This window comes from Cetorhinus maximus, chromosome 13, assembly GCF_964194155.1.
Source record: "Cetorhinus maximus chromosome 13, sCetMax3.hap1.1, whole genome shotgun sequence".
In the NCBI taxonomy this organism is placed as follows: Eukaryota; Metazoa; Chordata; class Chondrichthyes; order Lamniformes; family Cetorhinidae; genus Cetorhinus; species Cetorhinus maximus.
This window is the reverse complement of record NC_135891.1, coordinates 63,718,195-63,742,083: the sequence shown is the minus strand read 5'-3', so window position 1 is coordinate 63,742,083 and position 23,889 is coordinate 63,718,195. Positions and strand designations below refer to the sequence as shown.

The 23,889-nt window shown below is 43.5% G+C and overlaps 1 protein-coding gene across 1 annotated transcript in view; it reads right to left on the bottom strand.

The window, feature by feature from the left end:
- Positions 1–7,455, bottom strand: part of nelfcd (negative elongation factor complex member C/D) — a 47,048-nt gene extending 39,593 nt beyond the window's left edge. The window contains exon 1 of the mRNA XM_078555461.1: positions 7,257–7,455. Within this exon, the coding sequence (XP_078411587.1) occupies positions 7,257–7,388 (132 nt within the window). The 5' untranslated portion in view covers positions 7,389–7,455. The remainder of the gene's footprint in view (positions 1–7,256) is intronic.
- Between the last annotated feature and the right edge of the window lie 16,434 nt (positions 7,456–23,889).

Genomic DNA, 23,889 nt, shown 5'->3' with positions numbered 1-23,889 from the left:
CAAAACCCAAAAGGATGGGTCATCCTAATGAGTGAGAACTTTTATTCTGATGGAAGAGTAAATAATAAGGTACAACAACAATATGCATTTATATAGTGCCTTTAACATAGTAAAGTGTCCAAATGTGCTTCACAGGAGTGTTAGCAAACAAAATTGACACTAAGCAACATAAGGAAATATTAGGACAGGTGACCAAAAATTTTATCAAAGAGATTGGTTTTAAGGAGCGTCTTAAAGCGGGACAGAGAAGTAGAAAGGTTTACAGAGAGATTTCCTGAGCTCAGAGCTTACACAGTTGAAAGCACAGCCACCCATGGTGGACCAATGGTGACTGAGGATGCACAGGGCCAAAATTAGTGGAATGCAGAGATCTCAGAGCACTGTAGGGCAGGAGGAGATTACAGAAACAGGGACCTCAAGCAAGACATGAATGAAGAGAGCAAACATTACTCTCAGAACGTGCCACTGAGATCAGGAGGGTCCTAGCTTCAACGCCGAATCTGAACTGAATTAGGTGTTGGTTAGCATGGCAGCAGAAGCATTGAAACTGGCCCCATCACCCCTGTGTTTGTAAGGAGAAAATAAACAGGGTCTGCAATATTGACCATTATCCACAACACGTTGGGACAAGAACAGTATTGGACTCCAACGTAATGTTTCCATTTGTCAAATAAACATGCAGAATTAAACCACTGCCAAGGCATCAAGGACGTCAGTCAGTATATACAGGAGGTCCCTGCGAGCGGGTCGGTATATACAGGAAGTCCCTGGGAGTGGGTCAGTATATACAGGGGATTCCTGGGGGTGGGTCAATATACACAGAGATCCCTGGGAGTGGGTCAGTATATACATGGGCTAATACATTCTGCTTCTTAACTTTATGCCACTATCAGCACCTTCTTTATTCTTTAACGCTACCATTAACACTTCTTTGTCCTGTATCCATGACATCTTTGCCAAATTTCTTCTTAGCTCCCACCTATCCCTGACCTTCTGTTTTGCTCCATCTGCTGCACTCCCTCTTAAACAGTATAAAATCCATCACATTTCTACTTCTCCTTAACTCTGAAGAGTCATATGAACTCGAAATGTTAAGTCTGTTTCTCTCTCCACGGATGCTGCCAAAACACCTGCGTTTTTCCAGCATTTTCAGTTTTTATATTATATACAGGGGTTCCCAGGCCATGGGTCAATATATACAGGGGGTCCCTGGGAGTTTCTTCATTCATTTACGGGATGTGGGCATCGCTGGCTAGGCCAGCATTTATTGCCCATCCCTAATTGCCCTTGAGAAGGTGGGGGTGCTCTGCCTTCTTGAACTGCTGCAGTCCTTGTGGTGTAGGTACACCCAGAGTGCTGTTAGGAAGGGAGTTCCAGGATTTTGACCCTGCGACAGTGAAGAAACAAGTCAGGAAAGTGAGTGGCTGGACGGGAACATCCAGTTGGTTGTGTTCCCACGTGTCTGCTGCCCTTGTCCTCCTAGATGGCAGTGGTCGTGGGTTTGGAAGGTGCTGTCTAAGGAGGCTTGGTCAGTTCCTGCAGTGCATCTTGGTAGATGGTACACATTGCTGCTACTGTTCATCGGTGGTGGAGGGAGCGAATGTTTGAGGAAGGGATGCCAATCAAGCAGGTTATTTTGTCCTGGATGGTGTCAAGCTTCTTGAGTGATGCTGGAGCTACATTCATCTCAGCAAGTGGAGAATATTCCATCACACCCCTGACTTGTGCCTTGTAGATGGTGGACAGGCTTTGGGGAGCCAGGAGGTGAGTTACTCGCTGCAGGATTCCTAGCCTCTGACCTGCTCTTGTAGTCACAGTTTTTATATGGCTAGTCCAGTTCAGTTTCTCGTCAACGGTAACCCCCAGGATGTTGATAGTGGGGGTTTCAGCGATGGTAAAGTCATTGAATGTCAAGGGGCAATGGTTAGATTCTTTCTTGTTGGAGACGGTCATTGCCTGGCACTTGTGTGGCGTGAATGTTACTTGCCACTTGTAAGCCTGGATATTGTCCAGGTCTTGCTGCATTTAGATGTGGAAAGCTTCAGTATCTCAGGAGTCGCGAATGGTGCTGAACATTGTGCAATCATCATCAAACATCCCCACTTCTGACCTTACGATGGAAGGAAGTTCATTGATGAAGCAGCTGAAGATGGTTGGGCCTAGGACACTACCCTGAGGAACACTTGCAATGATGCCCTGGAACAGAGATGATTGATCTCCAGCAATCATAACCATCTTCCTTTGTGCTAGGTATGACTCCAACCAGTGGAGAATTTTCTCCCTGATTCCCATTGACTCCAGTTTTGCTAGGGCTCCTTGATGCCACACTTGGTCAAATGCTGCTTTGATGTCAAGGGCAGTCACTCTCACCTCACCTCTGGAGTGCAGCTCTTTTGTCCATGTTTGAACCAAGGCTGTAATGAGGTCAGGAGCTGAGTGGCCCTGGCAGAACCCAAACTGAGCGTCAGTCAGCAGGTTATTGCTAAGCAAGTGCCACTTCATAGCACTGTTGATGACCCCTTCGATCACTTTACTGATGGTTGAGATTAGATGATGGCGAGGTAATTGGCTGGGTTGGATTTGTCCTGCTTTTTGTGTACAGGTCATACCTGGGCAATTTTCCACATAGCCAGGTAGATGCCAGTGTTGTAGCTGTACTGGAATAGCTGGGCTAGGGCCGCAGCAAGGTCTGGAGCACAAGTCTTCAGTACTATTGCCAGAATATTGTCAGGGCTCAAAGCCTTTGCAGTATCCAGTACCTTCAGCCATTTCTTGATATCACGTGGAGTGAATAGACTTGGCTGAAGCTGGGTACCTCCAGAGGAGGCCGAGATGGATCATCCACCTAGCGCTTCTGGCTGAAGATTGTTGCGAATGCTTCAGCCTTATCTTTTGCACTGATGTGCTGGGCTCCTCCATCATTGAGGATGAGTACATTTGTGGAGCCTCCTCTTCCAGTGAGTTGTTTAATTGTCCACCACCATTCACGACCAGATGTGGCAGGACTGCAGAACTTAGATCTGATCTGTTGGTTGTGGGATCACTTAGCCCTGTCTATCACTTGTTGCTTATGCTGTTTGGCACGCAAGTAGTCCTTGTTATAGCTTCACCAGGTTGACACCTCATTTTTAGGTATGCCTGGTGCTGCTCCTGGAATGCCATCCTGCTCTCTTCATTGAACCAGGGTTGATCCCCTGGCTTGGTGGTAATCGTAGAGTGGGGGATATGCCAGGCTATAACGTTACAGATTGTGGTTGAGTACAATTCTGCTGCTGCTAATGGCCCACAGCACCTCATGGATGCCCAGTCTTGATACATCTGTTCAAAATCTATCTCATTTAGCACAACACAATGGAGGATATCCTCAATGTGAAGACGGGACGTCATCTCTACAAGGACTGTGCGGTGGTCACTCCTACCGATACCGTCATGGACAGATGCATCTGCGGCAGGCAGGTTGTTGGGGATGAGATCAAGTATGTTTTTCCCTCTTGTTGGTTCCCTTACCAGCTGCTGCAGACCCAGTCTAGCAGCTATGTCCTTTAGGACTCAGCCAGCTCAGTCTGTGGTGGTGCTACCGAGCCACTCTTGGTGATGGACATTGAAGTCCCCACCCAAAGTACATTCTGCGGCCTTGCCACCCTCAGCACTTCCTCCAAGTGATGTTCAACATGGAGGAGCACTGACTCATTAGCTGAGGTGGAGGTGTGGGGGGAGGGGGGTACATAGTAATCAGCAGGAGGTTTCCTTGCCTGTGTTTGACCTGATGCCATGAGACTTCATGGGGTCCACAGTCGATGTTGAGGACTTGCAGGGGAACTCCCTCCCAACTGTGCCGCCACCTCTGCTGGGCCTGTCCTGACGGTGTGGCAAGACATACCCAGGGATGGTGATGATGGAGTCTGGGTCATTATCTGTAAGGTTTACAGATAATGTATACCTTACAGATAATGACTCTGTCAGACTGTTACTTGACTAGTCTGTGAGACAGCTCTCCCAATTTTGGCACAAGCCCCCAGATGTTTGTAACGAGGACTTTGCACGGTCGACAAGGCTAGGTTTGCCATTGTCATTTCAGGTGCCTAGGCTGATGCCGGGTGTTGGGTCCGGTTTCATTCCTTTTTTGTGACTTTGTAGCGGTTTGATATAACTGAGTGGCTTGCTAGGCCATTTCAGAGGGCATTTAAGAGTCAACCACATTGCTGTGGGTCTAGAGTCACATGTAGGCCAGGCCACATGAGGACAGCAGGTTTCCTTCCCTGAAAGACATTCATGAACCAAATGGGATTTTACGACAATCAACGATGGTTTCATGGTCATTATCAGACTTTTAATTCCAGATTTTTATTGAATTCAAATTCCACCACTTGCTGTGGTGGGATTCGAACCTGGGTCCCCAGAGCATTACCCGGGGTCTCTGGATTACCAGTATATACAGGGGGTCATTGGGAGTGGGTCAGTATATACAGGGGTCCCTGAGAGTGCGTTTGTATATAGCAGGAGTCCCTGGAATTGGGTCAGTATTTGTGGGTCACCTCAATGCAGGAATATTTGGTAACCATAATAATTTGTCAGGAAGTCAGCTATTTTGTCTATGTTTAGAAGATGTCATGTCCTTAACAAGAAAACACATTTCAAGAATGGAAATTAGTGGGATTGGCAGCATCACTCAATGTCAGTGTCTGAAACAATGGTGAATACGGAGCGGTAAACAGCACAGGCAACAGTGAACATTGTGCAGAGTTCTGAACTTTTAACATTAACCAGAAAATTATTTCTGTATATCAAGCATTTCCTCCTTCCATTCCACAATCTACTCTCCTTGGCTCCATGGATCCAGCTCCATGGACAACTCTGGTATTTAACTACAGGTGGTAGCACAAACAACCCAACACCATCTTCATATGACAATTTGTTCACTATCAGGAGGGCTGTACAGTTCGCAGCTAGGAATGAGAACTCTGGGTGATTCTTCCCCAAGCCAGCCCAGGAGTGCTGAGGCAATGACACATTTTAATATTTACCTGTCAATGAGGGATACACACTGGGCTTTGTCATGTTCTAATAACAAACTCAAGCCCCTTGAGTCTTGGACCTTAACCAGCCTGGTCATTACCACATTGCTGATATAGAGAGCTTGCTGTGCATAAATTATCTGCCAAGTTTCCGACACTGCCATAGTGACTACACTCCAAAAAATACATCATTGGCTGTAATGCACTTTGACAGGTCCTGAGGTTGTGAAAGGTGCTAAATAAATGCATATGACAACACTCTAATTGAGTACATGTCTTTTTCATTAATGCTGGTAGATTTGATTAACAGTCACTAATTATAGATTTTTCTGGGGAAAAGAGGGCCTGGGTGACAGTGGAGCAGGGGACAGGAGGACACTGGGCAAAAGAAGAGCTCATGATGTAGGGCATTGCATATTATCATGGATAGAGGATTGGTTGGCTAACAGGAAGCAGAGAGTAGGGATGAATGGGTCTTTTTCATTTTGGCAAGCTACAATAAGTGGAGTGCCAAAAGGATCCCTGCTGGGCCTCAAATTATTTAAAATTTATACCAATGACTTGGATGAATGGACCAAATGTATTGGAGCTAACTTTGTTGATGACACAATGATAGGTACGGAAATAAATTGTGAGGAGGACATAGAGAGTTTACAAAGGGATTCAGATAGGTTAAACGAGTGGGCAAAAAACTGGCAGATGGAGTATAATGTAGAAAAACTCATCCACTTTGGCAGGAAGAATAAAAAAGTAGCATATTAGTTAAATGGATAAAGATTACAAAATTTGGCGGTATAGAGGGATCTAGGTATTCTGGTACATGAATCACAAAAAGCTAGCATGCAGGTACAGCAAGTGATTAAGAAAGCAAATGGAATGCTGTCATTTATTGCAAGGGGGGTGGAATATAAAAGTTGGGAAGTTTTGCTACAGTTGTACAGGGCAATGGTGAGACCACATCTGGAGTACTGTGTTGGTCTCCTTACTTGAAAAAAGATACAATAGCAATAGAAACCGTTCAGAGAAGGTTCATTCAACTGATTCCTGGGATGAAGGGTTTATCATCTGAGCAAGTGTTGTACAGATTGGGTCTGTATCCATTGGAGCTCAGAAGAATGAGAGGTGAAACATATATGATCCAGAGGACGTTTCCCCTTGTGAGGGAGACTAAAACTAGGGACACAGTTTAAAAATAAGGGGTCTCCCATTAAGACAGAGATGAGGAGAGGTTTTATCTCTGAGAGTCCTTGATCCATGGAATTATCTTCCCCAGAGAGCAGTGGAGGCAAGGTCATTGAATATTTTTAAGGATGAATTACAAAGATTCTTGATTGACAAGGGAGTCAAGAGTTATGCAGGGCAGACAGGACAGTGGAGTTAAGGACATAATCAGATCAGCCATGATCTTATCAAATGGAAGAGCAGGCTCAAGGGGCCAAATGGCCTACTCCTACTTCGTATGTTGATATGGACAGTGGGACTGTTTGACAGTGGAGCAAGGGATATGAGGACACTGGGCAGGTCATACAGTGGGGCCGGCGGCGGGGCGTGGATGTGAGCTCAGTGAAGACGTTAAAAAGGTGACATAGGCTGGATTTGGGTTTGCTCACGTCATCCAAACTAGCCTCAACCACCCCACCCCCACTAGGGCTATCTGTACCTTGTTCGTCCTGCTTTCTACCCTTAATGTCACCTATTAGCACATTCCTTAGATAATATCACCACCTTCAACACCTTTGTCCTTTTTAATATGACATCTTTTGGCTATCTCCACCTATCTGGCCCTCTATCCAGCTCTACCTGTCCCATCCCCCCCTTAAACCAGCTTATATTTCACCTCTTTTCCATTTTTCCTTAGTTCTGTTGAAGAGTCATACGGACTCGAAACGTTAACTGTGTTCCTCTCCGCAGATGCTGTCAGACCTGCTGAGTTTTTTCAGGTATTTTTATTTTTGTTTTGGATTTCCAGCATCCGCAGTTTTTTGCTTTTAACCTCAACCACAGTTGGTACCGCCCCTTGAGTCACTGACCACGCCCACGCCACTACCATTAGCCCCACTTCCGACATTGCGTCATGGCCGCGCCCCTCTTCGTTGGCCCTGCACTCTTCGGACCGCCTACTTCCATTGGGACCGCCTCCACCATTGACTCCGCCTCCTCCATTGGCCCCACCTCCTCACCAACGGCGCCTTTCCTCCACTCGCGGCCTATCTTTAAACAATGAGGAGGCTTCATCCTCACCATGGAGCCGTCCTGCTCCTCCCAATCCGCAGCGCTCCCGAAATATTCCTCGCTCATCCCTTTCCCTCGGAGCCCACCACCGCCTCCAGCACACACACCGCTCGGTCCACTGCTCTCCCGCAGGTCGCTCATAGACTGAGATACAAACAGCCGCTGACGGCAATGAGGCGCTGGCCTGTGGCTGACCTCCGCCTACAGCGCCATCAATGGCAGCGAAGGAGCATATACAGTTACAGTTTCTGCAAGAATACACATCAGTCAATGCTCATTCAACAACAATTTATATTTCTATAGCGCTTTTAACAGTATAAAACGTTCCAAGACCTTTCATGGGAGTTTTATAAAGCAAGCAAGTAACATGAGGACTTATTGGGGCGGATATCCAAAAACCTGGTCAAAGAATATGAGGTAGAGAGGAAATTCCAGAGTTTAAGTCCTAGGCAACTGAAGATATAGCCACTAATGGTGGAGTGATTAAAGTGGAAGATGCTTGGATTTGATTCTGCCTCACAAGGTTGTGGGTTCAAGTCCTACTGGTGCTTGAGTACAAAAACCAAGGGTGACACTGCAGTGCAGTACTGAGTAAATGCTGCACTGGTGGAGGTGCTGTCCGTCAACTGACATGTTAAACTGAGGCCCCAGCTATCTGCTTGGGGGCTGGATGTAAAAAAGCCCACGTCACTATTTTGACGAAGAGTTGGGGAGTTATCCCCAGTTTCCTGGCCATTATTTATCCCTCAGTCAACATCACAAATCACAAAAGCCTAGTATGCAGGTACAACAAGTAATTAGGAAAGCTAATGGAATGTTATTGTTTATTGCAAGGGGAATTGAATACAAAAGTAAGGAGGATATGCTTCAGTTGTGCAGGACATTGGTGAGACCACATCTGGAGTACTGTGTACAATATTGGTCCCCTTATTTAAGAAAAGATGTAAATGCATTAGAAGCAGCTCAAAGAAAGTTTACTCGGCTAATACCATGAGTTGTCCTATGAGGAAAGGTTGGACAGGTTAGTCTTGTATCCACTGGAATTTAGAAGAGTAAGAGTTAACTTGATCGAAACATTTAAGATCCTGAGGGGTGTTGACAGAGTGAATGTGAAGAGGATGTTTCTCCTTGTGAGAGAATCTAGAACAAGGGGTAGCACCATTTGTGGCTCCTCCGGTATGAGACAGTCCATGTGCAAATGCAGCAAGGCCTGGACAATATCCAGGCTTGGGCTGACAAGTGGAAAGTAACATTCCATCACACAAGTGCCGGGAAATGACCATCTCCAACAAGAGAGAATCTAACCATCGCCCCTTGACATTCAATGACATTACCATCACTATTAACATCCTGGGGGTTACCATTGACCAGAAAACAAACTGGACGAGCCATATAAATACCATGGCTACAAGAGCAGGTCAGTGGCTAGGAATCATGCGGTGAGTAATTCACCTCCTGATGCCCCAAAGCCTATGCACCATCTACAAGGCATTAGTCATGAGAGTTATGGAAACTCTCCACTGAATGAGTGCAGCTCCAACAACACTCAAGAAGCTTGATATCATCCAGGACAAAGCAGCACACTTGATTGGCACCCCATCCACAAACATTCACTCCCTTCACCACTGACGCACAGTGGCAGTAGAGTGTACCATTTACAAGATACACTGCAGGAACTCACCAAACCTCCTCAAGCAGCACCTTCCAAACCACAACCCCTATCATCTAGAAGGACGAGGGCAGAGGACAGTTGGGAACACCAACACCTGGAAGTTCCCCTCCAAGCCACTCACCATCCTGCCTTGGAAATATATCGCCATTCCATCACTGCCGCTGGGTGAAAATATTGGAACTCCCTTCCTAACAGCACTGTGGCTGTACCTACACTACATTGTTATGATACGGCAGTTGGTATTTGCCAGGCTGACTAAATCCACGTGGGAAACTTGACCACGCTAACACACTGGTTTTGCAATTTGCATTTCTTACAAGAAGGATTGTGCACTGAATTCAGAAGTAATGAGTACACTGACATCTTTAGAGATTTTAAAAATTAAAACATTTATTAACAAATGAAAAGAATAAAACACACACAAGATACAGGTACACAGTTACTTAATGTTATAACAATTCCCAAAATTCCTAATTAACTCCCAACTATACACCCCCTTTAAGGCAACAGTCCAAAGTAGATTTTAAATTTATAGAGACAATCCAGCAAGGTTACCACAAGCACCCACTCAACAGTGGAGTTACAAAGACTTTAAACACAACTTTGGTTACTAGAATAGCAGACTTCTGAAAAGTGGCTAGAGGCTTTTCCACAAGTCTGTTTCACATGGTGTACCTTTCAGATCTCACACGGCCACACCCCACACAGCCTTCCATCCTTCTTTAAATATATTTCTCCTTCTTTGATTTGTAAATCCCATTGTTCCTCATGTCTTTGGAATTTACTTTTCCCATAATATAAAAATATTTTATGTTGTCATTATGGTCACCAGTTTTGGGAAAAAATCAACCTAATAATCTTGCCCTATTTATCTTGCCAGTCATAAGAATCTTATCATGTCTCTTTGAAAATCCAATAACTTTTCCCTTTATCTAAAAATGCAAATTTCATTCACACCCTATCTACTGACTTTACCCTAGCTCACTCATTAGCATTTCAAATGCCTTTTACACCTCTTTTGATAATATCAACCTTGCAGTCTATCCATTTCTAATTTAATTAAATCAGCCACACATACACACACACACACACACACACACACACACACACACATAAGCCTACTTTACAATATGCCATTATGAAAAATATGATAGTCTCATGACAACATGGACTACTGCAGTTCAAGAAGGCAGCTCACCATCACCTTCTCAAGGGCAATAAGCGATGGGCAATAAATGCTGGCTTAACCAGTGACACCCACATCCCATCAATGAATTTTAGAAAGCTTTTTTTTTGAACAAGGGTATAATATTTGCAATTCTCCAGTGCTCTGGCACCCATGAGTCCTGGGAGGATTAGAAAAGTATGGTCAGTGTCTCCACAATTTCTACTCTCATTTTCTTCAGTATCCTTGGATATATTTCATCCAGTCCTGGTGCCTTATCAACTTTAATCCAGGCAGCCTGTTCAATAACTCCTCATTGTCAATTTTAAACCCTTTTAGCATCTGAACTACCTGTTCTTTGGTAAAGACAGATGCAAAGTATTCATTTAATACCTGAGCCATTCCTCTTGCCTCCGTGCCTAAATTCCCTGTTTGGTCCCTAATCAACCCCACTCCTCATCTTGCCACACTTTTACTATTTATCTGCCTATAGAAAACTTTTGGATTCTCTTTGATGTTAGCTGCCAGTTTCTTCCCATACTCTCTCTTTGTTTCTCTTATTTGCTTTTGCAATTCTGCTCCGAACCTTTTATATTCAGGCTGATTCTCAATTGTATTATCCACCTGACATCTGGCATAAGCACACTCTTTCTGCTTCTCCCCTATCTCTTTTGTCATCCAGGGAGCTCTGAATTTACTTGTCCTACATTTCTCCTTTGTGGGAATGTACCTTGACTGCACTTGAGCTATCTCTTCTTTAAAGGCAGCCCACTGTTCAGTTACAGTTTTTGCCTGCTAGTCTTTGATTCCAATTTATCTAGACCAGATCCATTCTTTTTGAAGTTGTCTTTCCCCAGTTAATTATTCTTACTCTGGATTGCTCCTTGTCCTTTTCCATAGCCAACCTAAATATTATAATACAGTGATTACTGTCATCTAAATGTTCCCCTAATGAAGCTTGACCCACTTAGCACACCTTATTTCCAAGAACCAGTTCCAGCGAAGCCTGTTATTTTGTTGGACTGGAAACATAACGTTGTAGAAAATTCTCCTGAAAACACTCTAGGAACTCTTACCCCTCTGTGCCTTTTACACTAACACTATCCCAGTATATATTCGGATAACTAAAAACCCCATAATAATTACTTTACAATTAGTCATTTTGTAGTATAGAACTTGAGTATTGCTGAAAAAAGACACTTGGTGGCAAAGCTTCTCGCCTTGCACTCATCAGGACAATTTGCAAGAATGCCAAGGGAATGTAAAGGGAACAATTTATACTTCATAAGAAGAGAGTGCTAATTGATTAGCAAGTGGACTCTGATTGGCAGAGGTGTTACCATGGAGGATTAATTGATGACTGGCAGTTAACTGCCAAGTTTTGTTTAAATTCAAACCAGACAGCTTGACCTTGATTGGTCAAGGCATTGCCCTGGGAAATGAACCAGAAAATGGCTGTCACCTATTTTGTTTAGTTGAAACAATGTGTGTACATGTCCTTTCTGTCTGCAAAGAACAGGGCCCTGTGTATTAATATATGTTGTTTCTAGCACGTTTACCACGCCACACTTCGAGCCTGACTGATAATCTTGAATTGGTTATTAGCGTAATTCTTAGCACACTCAGGATTGTTCAGCAAATGTTGTCCAATCGCGGAATCACATCTAATGTTAGACACTGTGTTTTGAGTTTTGCCAGCACGAGCTGGTTGGGTACCATCGGTACCTTGCCTGTTGCAAACAGCCGAAGGGACATGTTTGAAACAATCCACAAGTCTTTAGGACATACGGCCTACAGACCTAGCAACACACTGGCACTGAAATTCATATACCATATTACTCATTTGTGTAATAGGCAGAACATCTTTTTGGCTTGACAGCAGCATTGGTGGAGAATACCACTCATATTTGCTACAGCATTGTGTGAAACTGTTAGCTTCAGCTGTTGCTCAAATTTTTGAGATACCTTACTCTTCCAGGGTAATCTGAGGTAGACTGGGCACTTTTCAGGACCATATGTGGCAGCCTTCGACTCAGTCATGAGTTTGCGTGATATACAGCACAAAATGATCCGGTCAGGGTAGCCATTAACTCGCAGGATGCCTTTGGTGCCCCCTATTTCAACATCAAGCTTGCACAGTGAGCAAATTGCTCGGGTCCTATTTACAAGGTTGCCGATTAGGTCAATCTTATAGCATGTGGAACCTTAAGAATACCAACGCGTATATTGACCAGTGATGGTGAACCCCTGGCAGATTTCTCAATTAGCATGTCAAGGAAAGGGAGCTCATTTGGCTGCTCTATTTCAATGGTGAATTTGAGTGCAGGATGGAGCCCTTTAAGGCGTGTAAGGAAAGCCTTAAATGCAGCTGTGGATTCAAATATAGCAAACATTTCTCAAACATTTTTCTCAAAGGATTGTGAATCTGTGGAATTCACTATCTCAGATTGCACTGGATGCCGGGACACTGAATAAATTTAAGGAGAAGATAGACAGATTTTCAGTTAGTAACGGGTAGAAAGGTTATGGGGAGAGGGCGGGAAATAGGAGTTGAGGCCAAAATGAGCTCAGACAAGATCGTATTGAATGGCGGGGCAGGCTCGAACGGCTGAATTGCCTACTCCTGCTCCTAGTTCTTATGTAAACATATCAACTACATATCGGAAACATGCAAGGGGTAGAAGGTTGGGTGTCATTCCATCGAAGGCGCATTTCTCGTGGAACCAAATAAAAACGCTTGTGAGAGCTGGGCCTAGAGGAGATGCCATGCGAACACCATCTATTTGGGCATATATGGTGTCGTTAAAACTGAACTCAACTGTGCAAGTTGCTGATTTCATAAGTTCATTGAATACTGATTCACAAAATGGTAGCGGGTCTAGATCACCATGATATAGTGCTGCAGTTCAAATGTTTATGGCTTCCTTGAGCGGTATCCCAACCTCCTACCCCTTGCATATTTCTGATACGTAATGATACTTTTGCTATATTTGAAGCTGCATGTAATAATTTCATTAGTTCATTATTTCTTGCACTTCTCTGTAATTTCCTTGCAATTTATTCCTCTACATCTTTCCCGTTCGGTGGTGACCTATAGGCTACATGAAAAATGCTATATAAATGCTAGTCCTTCTTTTCTTTCTTTTTCATGAGACCAGAATTAGATCTCAGAGGGTTGTGGAGCTGGAAGAGGTTACAGAGATATGGGGCTGCAAATTACGGGTATGCGGACGACTCACCCTGTCCCCCGAAAGCAAGGTCGTCTGGAAGCCAACTCCCTCCATGCCAGCCCACCCCACAGCCATAATGCACTGTGGGCAGGCTCAATAGCCTGACAGTGGGACTTCCACCCCTCAGTGGGGAGGAACTCCCATTCTTGGGAGCAGATGGCCAATCAGATTGGCTGGCAGCTCCAGCAGTCCCAGTAATGCCAAGGTCTCATTAGTGGGCGCTGCCAGGAATGCAACCAGTTTCAAGGAGGCCCACTGGATCCTGGGGTAAGGTAAGTCTGGGGCATTGGGTAGGGAGGGTTTTGCCGGCTTCAGGAGAAGGGGTGGGAGTTGTGGGTGATAGATTTTAGGGAGCAGGTGTGTAGGAAGAAATGGGGTTACTATCTTAGGAGAGCTGCCACCCAATAGACAAAGGGCACCCCCCCAAAGGAGGAGACATATAAAATTGCCAGAAAAAGCAGCAAGCCTAAGGATTGAGAGCAGTTTAGAATTCAGCAAAAGTGGACAAAAAGATTGATCAAGAAGGGGAAAATGGAATATGAGAGTAAACTTGCAGGGAACATAAAAACTGACTATGAAAGCTTGTATCAATATGTGAAGAGAAAAAGATTAGCAAAGACAAATGTAGGTCCCTTACAGTCAGAAACGGGGGAACGCGTTATAACGCGGAACAAAGAAATGGCAGAAGAATTGAACGCATATTTTGGTTCTGTCTTCACAAAAGAGGACACAAATAATTTCCCAGAAATTTTAAGGAACCAAGAGTCTAGTGAGAAGGAAGAATTGAAGAAAATCAGTATTAGTAAAAAAAAATGGTGCTAAAGAAAGTAATGGGGTTAAAGCCTGAAAAATCCTGAGGATCTGCTAATCTACATCCCAGAGCACTAAAGGAAGTGGCCCTGGAAATATTGGATGCATTGGTGGTCATCTTCCAAAATTCTATAGACTCTGGAGCAGTTCCTACAGATTGGAGGGTGTCAAATGGAACCCCACTATTTAAAAAAGGAGGGAGAGAAAAAACAGAGAATTACAGACCAGTTAGCCTAACATCAGTAATGGGAAAAATGCTAGTCTATTATAGAAGACATGGTAATAGAATACTTGCAAAGCATTAATGGGATTAGACAAAGCCAGCATGGGTTTATGAAAGGGAAATCATGCTTAACTAATCTACTGGAGTTTTTTGAGGATGTAACAAGTAGGGTAGATAAGGGAGAACCAGTGGATGTGGTGTATTTGGATTTCAAGAAGGCTTTTGATAAGGTCTCACACAAGAGGCTAGTGGTCAAAATTAAAGCACATGGAATTGGGGATAATATACATGGATTGAGAATTGGTTGACAGACCAGAAACAGAGTGGGAATAAATGGGTCTTTTTCCAGATGGCAGGCGGTGGTTAGTGGTGCACCGCAGGGATCAGTGCTTGCGCCCCAGCTATTCATGATATATATAAATGACTTGGATGAGGAAACCAAATGCAATATTTCCAAGTTTTCTAACGACACTGGGCGGGGTTATGAGTTGTGAGGAGGATGCAAGGAGGCTTCAGGGCGATTTAGACAAGTTGTGTGTGTGGGCAAACACATGGCAGATGCAATATAACGTGGATAAATGTGAAGTTATACACTTTGGTGTGAAAAACAGAAAGGCAGAGTATTACTTAAATGGTGATATATTGGGAAATGTACAAAGGGATCTGGGTGTTCTTGTACACCAGTCAATGAAAGTAAAGAGGCAGGTGCAGCAAGTAATTAGGAAGGCAAATGGTATGTTGGCCTTCATTGCAAGAGGATTTGAGTTCAGAAGTAGGGATGTCTTACTGCAGTTATATATGGCCTTGGTGAGACCATACCTGGAGTATTGTGTGCAGTTTTGGTCTCCCTACCTAAGAAAGGATATACTTGCCATAGAGGGAGTGCAGCGAAGGTTCACTAGGCTGATACCAGGGATGGCAGGACTGTCGTATGAGGAAAGATTGGTTCTACTGGGCCTGTATTCACTAGAGTTTAGAAGAATGAGAGGGGATCTGATTGAAACGTGTAAAATTCTAAAAGGGCTAGACAGACTGGACGCAGGGAGGAAGTTTCCCCTGGTTGGGGAGTCCAGAACCAGGTGCCACAGTATCAGGATACAGGGTAGGCCATTTAGGACTGAGATGAGGAAACATTTCTACACTCAGAGGGTGGTCAACCTGTGGAATTCTGTACCACAGAAGGCTGTGGAGACTGGGTCACTGAGTATATTCAAGAAAGAAATTGATAATTTTTTGGATATTAGGGCATCAAGGGGTATGGAGAGAAAGTGGGAACATGGTGTTGAGATAGAGGATCAGCCATGATCATACTGAATGGCGGAGCAGGCTCAAAGGGCCAAATGGCCTACTCCTGATCCTAGTTTCTAAGTTCTATGTCTAAATAGTAAACCTCCTTTTTCCTGCCCTTTTGAAAACCTTTTGACAAAAACAGCCTGTCCATTCTCACCCAATTGCCCACACCAATTGTATTATCACTTGATCCTTGATTATTTATTTAAATACAGCAGGCAGGCTGCCGATTTCAGCTCCTGCCCACTTACCGTGATATGGGGGTGAGCTTGAGAGTGGGTGGGAATAGGTTCACCCACCCTATTTTATGTGCTCCCCCATCGAAAACACGCCAGGTGGGAGCACATAAAATCCAGCCCATGGAGGGACAAGGCCATGGAAGGATTTGAAAATAAGGATGAGAATTTTAAAATCAAGATTGCTTGACTGGGAGGCAACACGACTTGGTGTCACAACAGACTTAATACTGTAGAAAGCCTAGAGGAGTATAGAAACTACAGGGGTGAAGTAAAAGTGGAAATTAGGAAAGCAAAGAGAGGATACGAAAAAAATATTGGCAGGTAAAATCAAAGAAAATCCTAAGATGTTTTACCAGTACATTAAGAGAATAACTGCGGAAAAGTTAGGGCCTATCAGAGATGTACATGGTAACTTGTAGGTTGATGCTGAAGATGTGGACAGGGTTCTCAGTGAGTACTTTGTCTCTGTCTTCACTAAGGAGAGATATGCGGCAGACATTCTAGTTAAAGAGGAGGAGTGTGAAATAATAGATACAATAAGCATAATGAGAGAGGAAGTACTAGAGGGATTGGCATCCTTGAAGGCAGATAAATTACCAGGGCCAGAGTGGATTATATCCCAGACTGTTGAAGGAAGCAAGGGAGGAAATAGCAGATGCTCTGAGGATCATTTTCCAATCCTCACCAGGTACAGGCGAGTTACCAGAGGATTGGAGGTCTGCAAATGTTGTACCATTATTTGAAAAGGATGTGAGGGATAGGCCAGAAAATTATAGGCTGGTCAGTCTGATTTTGGTGGTGGGAAAATTAATGGAAACAATTCTGAGAGACAGGATAAACTGTCACTTAGGCATGGATTGATCAGGGGTAGTCAGCGTGGTTTTGTTAGGAGAAGATTGTGTCTTACTAACTTAATAGAATTTTCTGAGGAAGTAACAAGGAGGATTGATGAGGGTGGTGAAGTGGATATTGTCTACATGGATTTCAGTAAGATATTTGACAAGATCCCGCATGGCAAACTGGTCAGGAAAGTAAGATCTCATGGGATACAGGGGAAAGTGGCAGGTTGGATCCAAAATTGGTCTAGTGACAGGGAACAAAGGGTAATGGTCGATAGCTGTTTTTGTGAATGGAAAATAGTTTCCGTAATGTCCCACAGGACCCAGTGTCGGGGCCCTTGTTGTTTGTTGTATATATTAATGATTCAGTCTTAAATGTGGGAGGCATGATTGGGAAATTTGCAGATGACACAAAAATTGGCCATGTAGTTGATAGTGAGGAGGATTGCTATCAACACCAGAATGATGTCAATGGTTTGGTTGAGTGGGCGGAGAACTGGCAAATGGAATTGTTGGAAAAACGGAAAAGTTTGAGGTAGCGTATTTGGGGAGTACAAACAAAGCAAAGGAATACTAAATAAATGGGAAGTTATTGAGAGAGGTTGAGGAAATTACAGACCTTGGAGTGCATGTCCACAGGTCATGACAGGCGGACAAGGTGGTCAATAAAGCATATGGAATGCTTTTCTTTATTGGGCGAGGTATTGAATACAAAAGCAGGGATGTAATGATGGAACTGTATAAAATGCTGGTTAGGGCACAGCTGGAATTTTGTGTACAGTTCTGGTCACCACATTATAGGAAGGACATAATTACTCTGGAGTGAGTACAGATGAGATTTACAAGAATGCTGCCAGGGCTTGAAAATTGCAGCTATGAGGAGAGATTGGATAGGCTGGGGTTGTTTTCCTTAGAACAGAGATGGCTAACGGGTAAAAACAAAAAACTACTGCGGATGCTGGAAATCCAAAACAAAAACAGAATTACCTGGGGTAAGGGGTGACCTAATTGAGGTGCATAAAATTATGAGGGGCCTAGATAGGGCAGACAGGAAAGACTTGTTTCCTCTAGCTGAGGGGTCAACTAACAAGGGGCACAGATTTAAGGTGATTGGTAGAAGGATTAGAGGGGACATGAGGAAAAAACTTTTCACCCAGAGGGTGGTGGGTGTCTGGAATTCACTGCCTAAGTTGGTGGTTGAGGCTGAAATGCTCAACTCATTTAAAAGGTACCTGGATTTGCATCTGAAGTGCTTTAACCTGAAAGGCTATGGACCAGGTGCTGGAAAGTGGGATTAAAATAAGCTGCTAGTTTCCTTTTCCTCTTTTGGGATGGTGCAGACATGATGGGCTAGATGGCCCCTTTCTGCACCGTAACTTTTCTATGGTTCTAAGATGAGAGTTAAGACACAGGCAGCGAGTTTTGGATGACCTGAAGTGTACAGAGAGTAGACACCAGCCACGGGTGCATTAAATTGTCAAGTTTACAGGTAACAAAGACATTGCTGAGGATTTCAGTATTTCGATGGGCTGAGATAGGGGTGAAGTCAGTGATGTTACAGAAGTGGAAGTAGGCAGCCTGAGTGATGGTGTAGATACGTGGTTGGAACCTCATCTCGGGGTCAAGCCAAGCTTGTGAAAAGACTGGTTCAGCCTCAGCCTGTTGCCAGGGAGAGGGATGGAGTCGATAATTAGGCAATGGAGTTTGGAGTGCGGACTGAAGACAAAGGCTTCAGTCTTCTCAGTGAGGAAATTTCTGCTCATCCAGTATTGGAGGTTTGACAAGCAGTCTGATAATTTAGCAACAGCGGAGGAGTCAAAAGAAGTAGTGGTGAGGTATATGTGAAAACTAATGCAGTATTTTCAGATGATATCATGGAGGGGCAGTATGTAGATGAGAAATAGGAGGGAGCCAGGAATAGATCCTTGGTAACTAGATACCAGAGATAATGGTTTGGTTGCAAATGATACTCTGTGTAGGATTAGGTAGATAAGAATGGAAACAATTGAGAGCAGTTCACACAGCTGGATGACAGTGGGGAGGTTTTGGAGGAGGATGGAGTCCTCAACCATGCCAAAGGATACAGACAGGTCGAGAAGGAAGAGGGGGAAAGTTTACCTTTGTCGTAGTCACATAGGATGTCACATATGACATTGAAAAGCTGTGAGATGGATGGTAAGGATGACTTAGAGGAGGGTGGTCTTGAGCAATACTTTGACATCATGGAGCAAGGGACTGGAGGGGTGGAGGAAGAGGTAGGTATATGGAAAGAATAGGAAAGCGGTTGACATGGGAGATTCCATAACCATGACTGGCTGCACCAGTCATGGCTATATGTTGATTCCCTAATGCCAACATGAAGAACATTACAGAATGGATGGAAAAACTCCTGCGAAGCAAAGGAAAGCAGTCAAAAGTTATGGTCCATGTTGGGACCAATAACATAGATCAATGTACAGTTCAGGTTCCTTAGTGAGCTTAATTAGGCACTAAATTGAGGAAGATACAGCACTATAGGAAAGTATCAGGGTAGTGGAATTACTTTTGGATTGGTCTAATAAAAGACAGATAGATGCAATGGAATGAATAGGCTTCTTCTGAGCTATGAACCTCTGTGACTAATGGCAATTTGCCACATACCTGAGTTCTCAGTTTTGGTTGCATTGCTGCATTCGGGGCAAGCAAACACGCATTTGCAGGTTATGCACTGTCCTACACAAGAGAAAATTACTGGGTCAGTTGCTTTCAGCTTGCACTTGTGTAGTTTATGATGTTAGTTTCAGAGCAGCACTGATGAAGACTTGGGAGCAAGTTTTCCAAATGCCCTCCGTGGGTGGTACAGATCCAGCTGGAAGAAATGGGAGAAGATAATAATACAGGGAGAAAATTTTTTTTTAAAATAGGGACACAGCAAGAGTCAATTGTCAGAATAAAATTCCCATTGATCCCAAAATTCACATTGCCTATTAAATTGGTCTGAAATTGATTACTTTGACAAAGGCAAAATACTGCAGATGCTGGAAATCTGAGATAAAAATGTTTGTTTCAACAATTTTAGATCATAACCTCTGCTTCCATTTTGTTTCATGTTCTTTTTCTTTGCTTGTTTATTTATTTTCATTTCATTCTTTATTTCTTCACTTTGAATTTGGATCTCATCTGGCCATATTTTTGTTTCTTTACCATACCCACTACCAATCCCTTTCACTGTTGCACCATGAAATCTTTTGTCATTTAATCTCTCCTGCACCCCCCTCCCACCCTATCACAGAGCTTCCCTTTTGTGCACCCTATCCCGCACTCCTTTCATTTTCTCAAAATATATTACATTTCTATCTTTTCTCAGTTCTGATGAAGGAACATTGACCTGAAACATTAACTCTGTTTCTCTCCACAGATACTGCCTGACCTGCTGAGTATTTCCAGCATTTTCTGTTTTTATTTCAATATTGCTTACTTTGATTTAATTTTGATTTCATATGGCACATTGTGCGATATATTGTCAGGTTCAGGTAAAAATAAAGTCAGGAATCACACATATTGACTGATTCAGGGAACCCTTTTTTTATTCATTCATGAAAAGTGGCAAGATTATTGTCCATCATTAATTGCCCTTGAGAAGATGATCATGAACCGCTTTCTGGAATGGCTGCAGTCCTTGTGGTGTAGATACACCTAAAGTGTTATTAGGTGGGAATTTTGACCCAGTCTTCAGCCTTACCTTTGCACTCACCTGCTATTGAAGGTGATAATGTTCATAGGAGTCTCCTTTTTTTTTTAAGTTGTCCAGCACGTTAATGACTGGATCCAGCAAGACTGCAGAGCTTTGGTCTGATCCTTCGGTTGTGGGATCACTTAGTTCTGTCTGTCTCATGCTGCTTCTGCTGTTTAGCCTTCTTAGTTTTACTGATCTGTCAGTAAAACACTTCTGTATTTTATTTTATATTCCTTTATAATTTAATTTCATAGTTCCTCTTTGCCTTCCTAATTGTTTTTTGACTTCTCTCCTAATCTCTTTGTATTCTCTCTTATCATGCAATGTTAGTGGCTTGGTGGCTTGCCTAGGTCATTTGAGAAAGCAATTAAGAGTCAGCCACATTGTTGTGGGTCTGGAGTAACACAAGACCAATAAGAACAGCAGATTTCCTTCCTAGAACCAGTATTGAACCAGATGGGTTTTTAATGATAATCCAGTCATTTTATGGTCACTATTACTCACAGTAGATTTTTATTTCAAGTTTATTTAATTAGTTAACTGAATTTAAATTCCCTAGTTGCCATGGTAGGGTTTGAACACATATCTCTGGATCATTAGTTCAGGCCTCCGGATTAATATTCCAGTATCATAACCAATATGCCACGGCACCCTTAGACTTTTCATGTGCTGGGAACACAGTATGTTGAGTGCAATGACTGGGCCATGGTCTGGCCTTGCCAGATAACACAAGGTCAACCACTTTAAATATTTTAGATGTTGTATTCAGCACTAGGATTGATAACAAGCTGGGGATATGATTTCTGCAGCCAGCAACTCATTAAGTCTTTCTGTGTGTAAAGCTGTCCTTAGTTCACCTCAGCAATCACATTGATATCATAGCTGTCTGCCAACAGCATTGTATGGCCCCATGGTCAAATCACATGTCATTTCTTTCCTTTTACAAACATTCACACACATAATCTGCAGAAAACACACAAAGCAATCAATTTGAAGGGCATCTTTCTCTATACGTTTTGGCTCAATTGATAGTTCTTCCACCTGAGTCAAAATATCCAGCAATTTGAATACATAATCCGGATTGACACTCCAATGCAGTGCTGTGAGAGTGATGCATTGTCAGAGCTACTGCCTTTCAGGTGAGACATTAAACTGAGAAACCACCTGTAAGGTTGAGGTGGACAATAAAGATTTGATGGCACTATCTAAAGAAGGGTAGAGAGTTATTCCATGATGAATTTTTCTGCAGAGAGATGGGTTGACTGGCCTCCTTCTGTGTTGTAAATGACTTGACTCATTACTTGATTTGATGAGAACTCATTTGATGCCCTGGTCATGTTTCTTTAACCATAAACTGTCAATTTATCTCTTGTTTGTTGCATCCTGGAGTGTGCAAAATAGTCACCAATGCACTTCAAAGTAATTTGTTGTGTGTGAAATGCTTTGGGACATTGCTTGGAGATATGAAATGGCAGTTTATAAATGCAAGTCTTTCTTTCTCAAGCTAAGATATGATGTAAATTATGAGCAGTTTTGCGAGCCACGTAATACTGAGACTGACCACAAACTCATGTCAGTCAGCTGTCAAATCAGCATTGCAAACAGCTGCAGCACTCCTACATGACTAATACCTCAGTCCAATGTGTAACCCATGTACTGACAGCCAGGACAGTTCAAAGTCCCCCCGCTATGTTGTGAAAATGGTAGTGTTTGAATGTGTATTCAGCAGATCACATCAATCCCACAACACAACTCTGCTATCTCATTGCGCAGTGGAAGTCTTTTTAGAACAACATAGGTCCCTGCACAGAACTATCACAGCTGGAGCTCTCTGCTCAGAGATGCTCTGCCACTTATGGTGTGTAGTGCATGACATGCACAGAGCACGTGGGGAGCAGGGTTGGACATGGGGTTGGAATTTCAGACCCCTGCAACAAATAAAGGGCTGCTGGCTGCCTATAAAGTGTTGCCTTTTTTCTGGTACTTTGGGGCCTTTTGAGATTGAGCCAAGGAATAGGCATGTTAGATGGCCCCCAAGGGTAAGGACCACCCAAAATTAATTTTTTCCTTATTTTCCATCTAACTTGGCTGGAGTGCCTGGGTTAGAGGTTCAAATCCAGCACCTTCTGCCTCAGAGGTGGGAATGCCATAAATAATCCAAAATAATATGTAAGATTCCAAAAAACACCTGAAATCTGCAATTTGTGCAAAAGTAATGAAATTAGGTGTAATAATACTGTAGGAGATGCTGAATATTTTCACATATGGGACCATCTTACACACATGCACACACAAACTCCAGCCAGCTGTTCTCTGACAGAGGCTGGGGAGCCCACCTTCAAGATGTTGATGACCTTAAGATAGAGTGATTGCTTGGCGGCCAAGGTCATATCTTTGTGACAGACAGATGTTCCAGGACACTGAAAGATTAGTCCCAAATGTGCCAATTGTGAAGAATCTAGGCCACGAATTCAGGATGTTAGGACAGAAATCCCCTGACGTCTGTCAATATTGATAAGGGATCCCTTCAAAGAAAAGATTTTAAACCGCTGACTGAAATTGATTGACACACATTTTGATAATTTTGTACTTTCAAGGCCTCAAGATAGTCAATAACATACTGGAAAACTCAAGATGAAATAAGAGAATGACCAACGAAAAGCTGAATGCTAAGGAATGTCAACGCCTTGTCAGAACATCTAAGCTAATTAACTATGCCTTGTACAGTGACAAGCCTTTGTGTAAGCTGTGCTGAGAGAAACAATCAAATATTTACGGTATCTGGAAAATGCTAAGAGGAAGAACATTGGTGTGGGATACAGAACATTGACAGAAAACATTACTAACCTTCATTGTTTTCCATTTCTCTCCTGGTGTTTGACAAGGTGTTTACTAAAACTCGCTTTCACAGCCATATTTCCTTCCTCAGTGACTGGCTCCGTCTCTGACTTACCCCACGTGGATTTCAACTAAAGTTCCATCCCTCATGTTTCGAACCCACCCAGGATTACAGGTGTCTCCGGGACATCCAATGCTCCTCGGACTGCTGTTCTCGTCGCATCCTGAGATCCACACTCAGTGCCATGCGCTGCCATATGAACACACTCGACCTCTCCCTCCAGCAGCACCGACGCACCCTATTTCTAAACTGCCCGTGCCCCCAGTTTCATTTTATTCTTTGCCTCATCCGATGCCTCAACAAGAAACTTTGTCTCTTTCTTTCAGGTGCAAAGGAACGCAAGCTCCAACAACTCATCGACACCAACGCCCATCCAGGACCCTCCACCCCTGCCCGTCCCTCTGTCCCCATCCCGTCTTCCAATCCCAGCCCTGGCCGTGTATTCACCATACACCCTGATCTTCCCCTCTCTGATGCTGAACATTCAGTGCTCAGCAAAGGACTCAGGTTCATACCCTTATGCCCTCATCTCAATGAACTTCGGACTCAGCACGATGCTG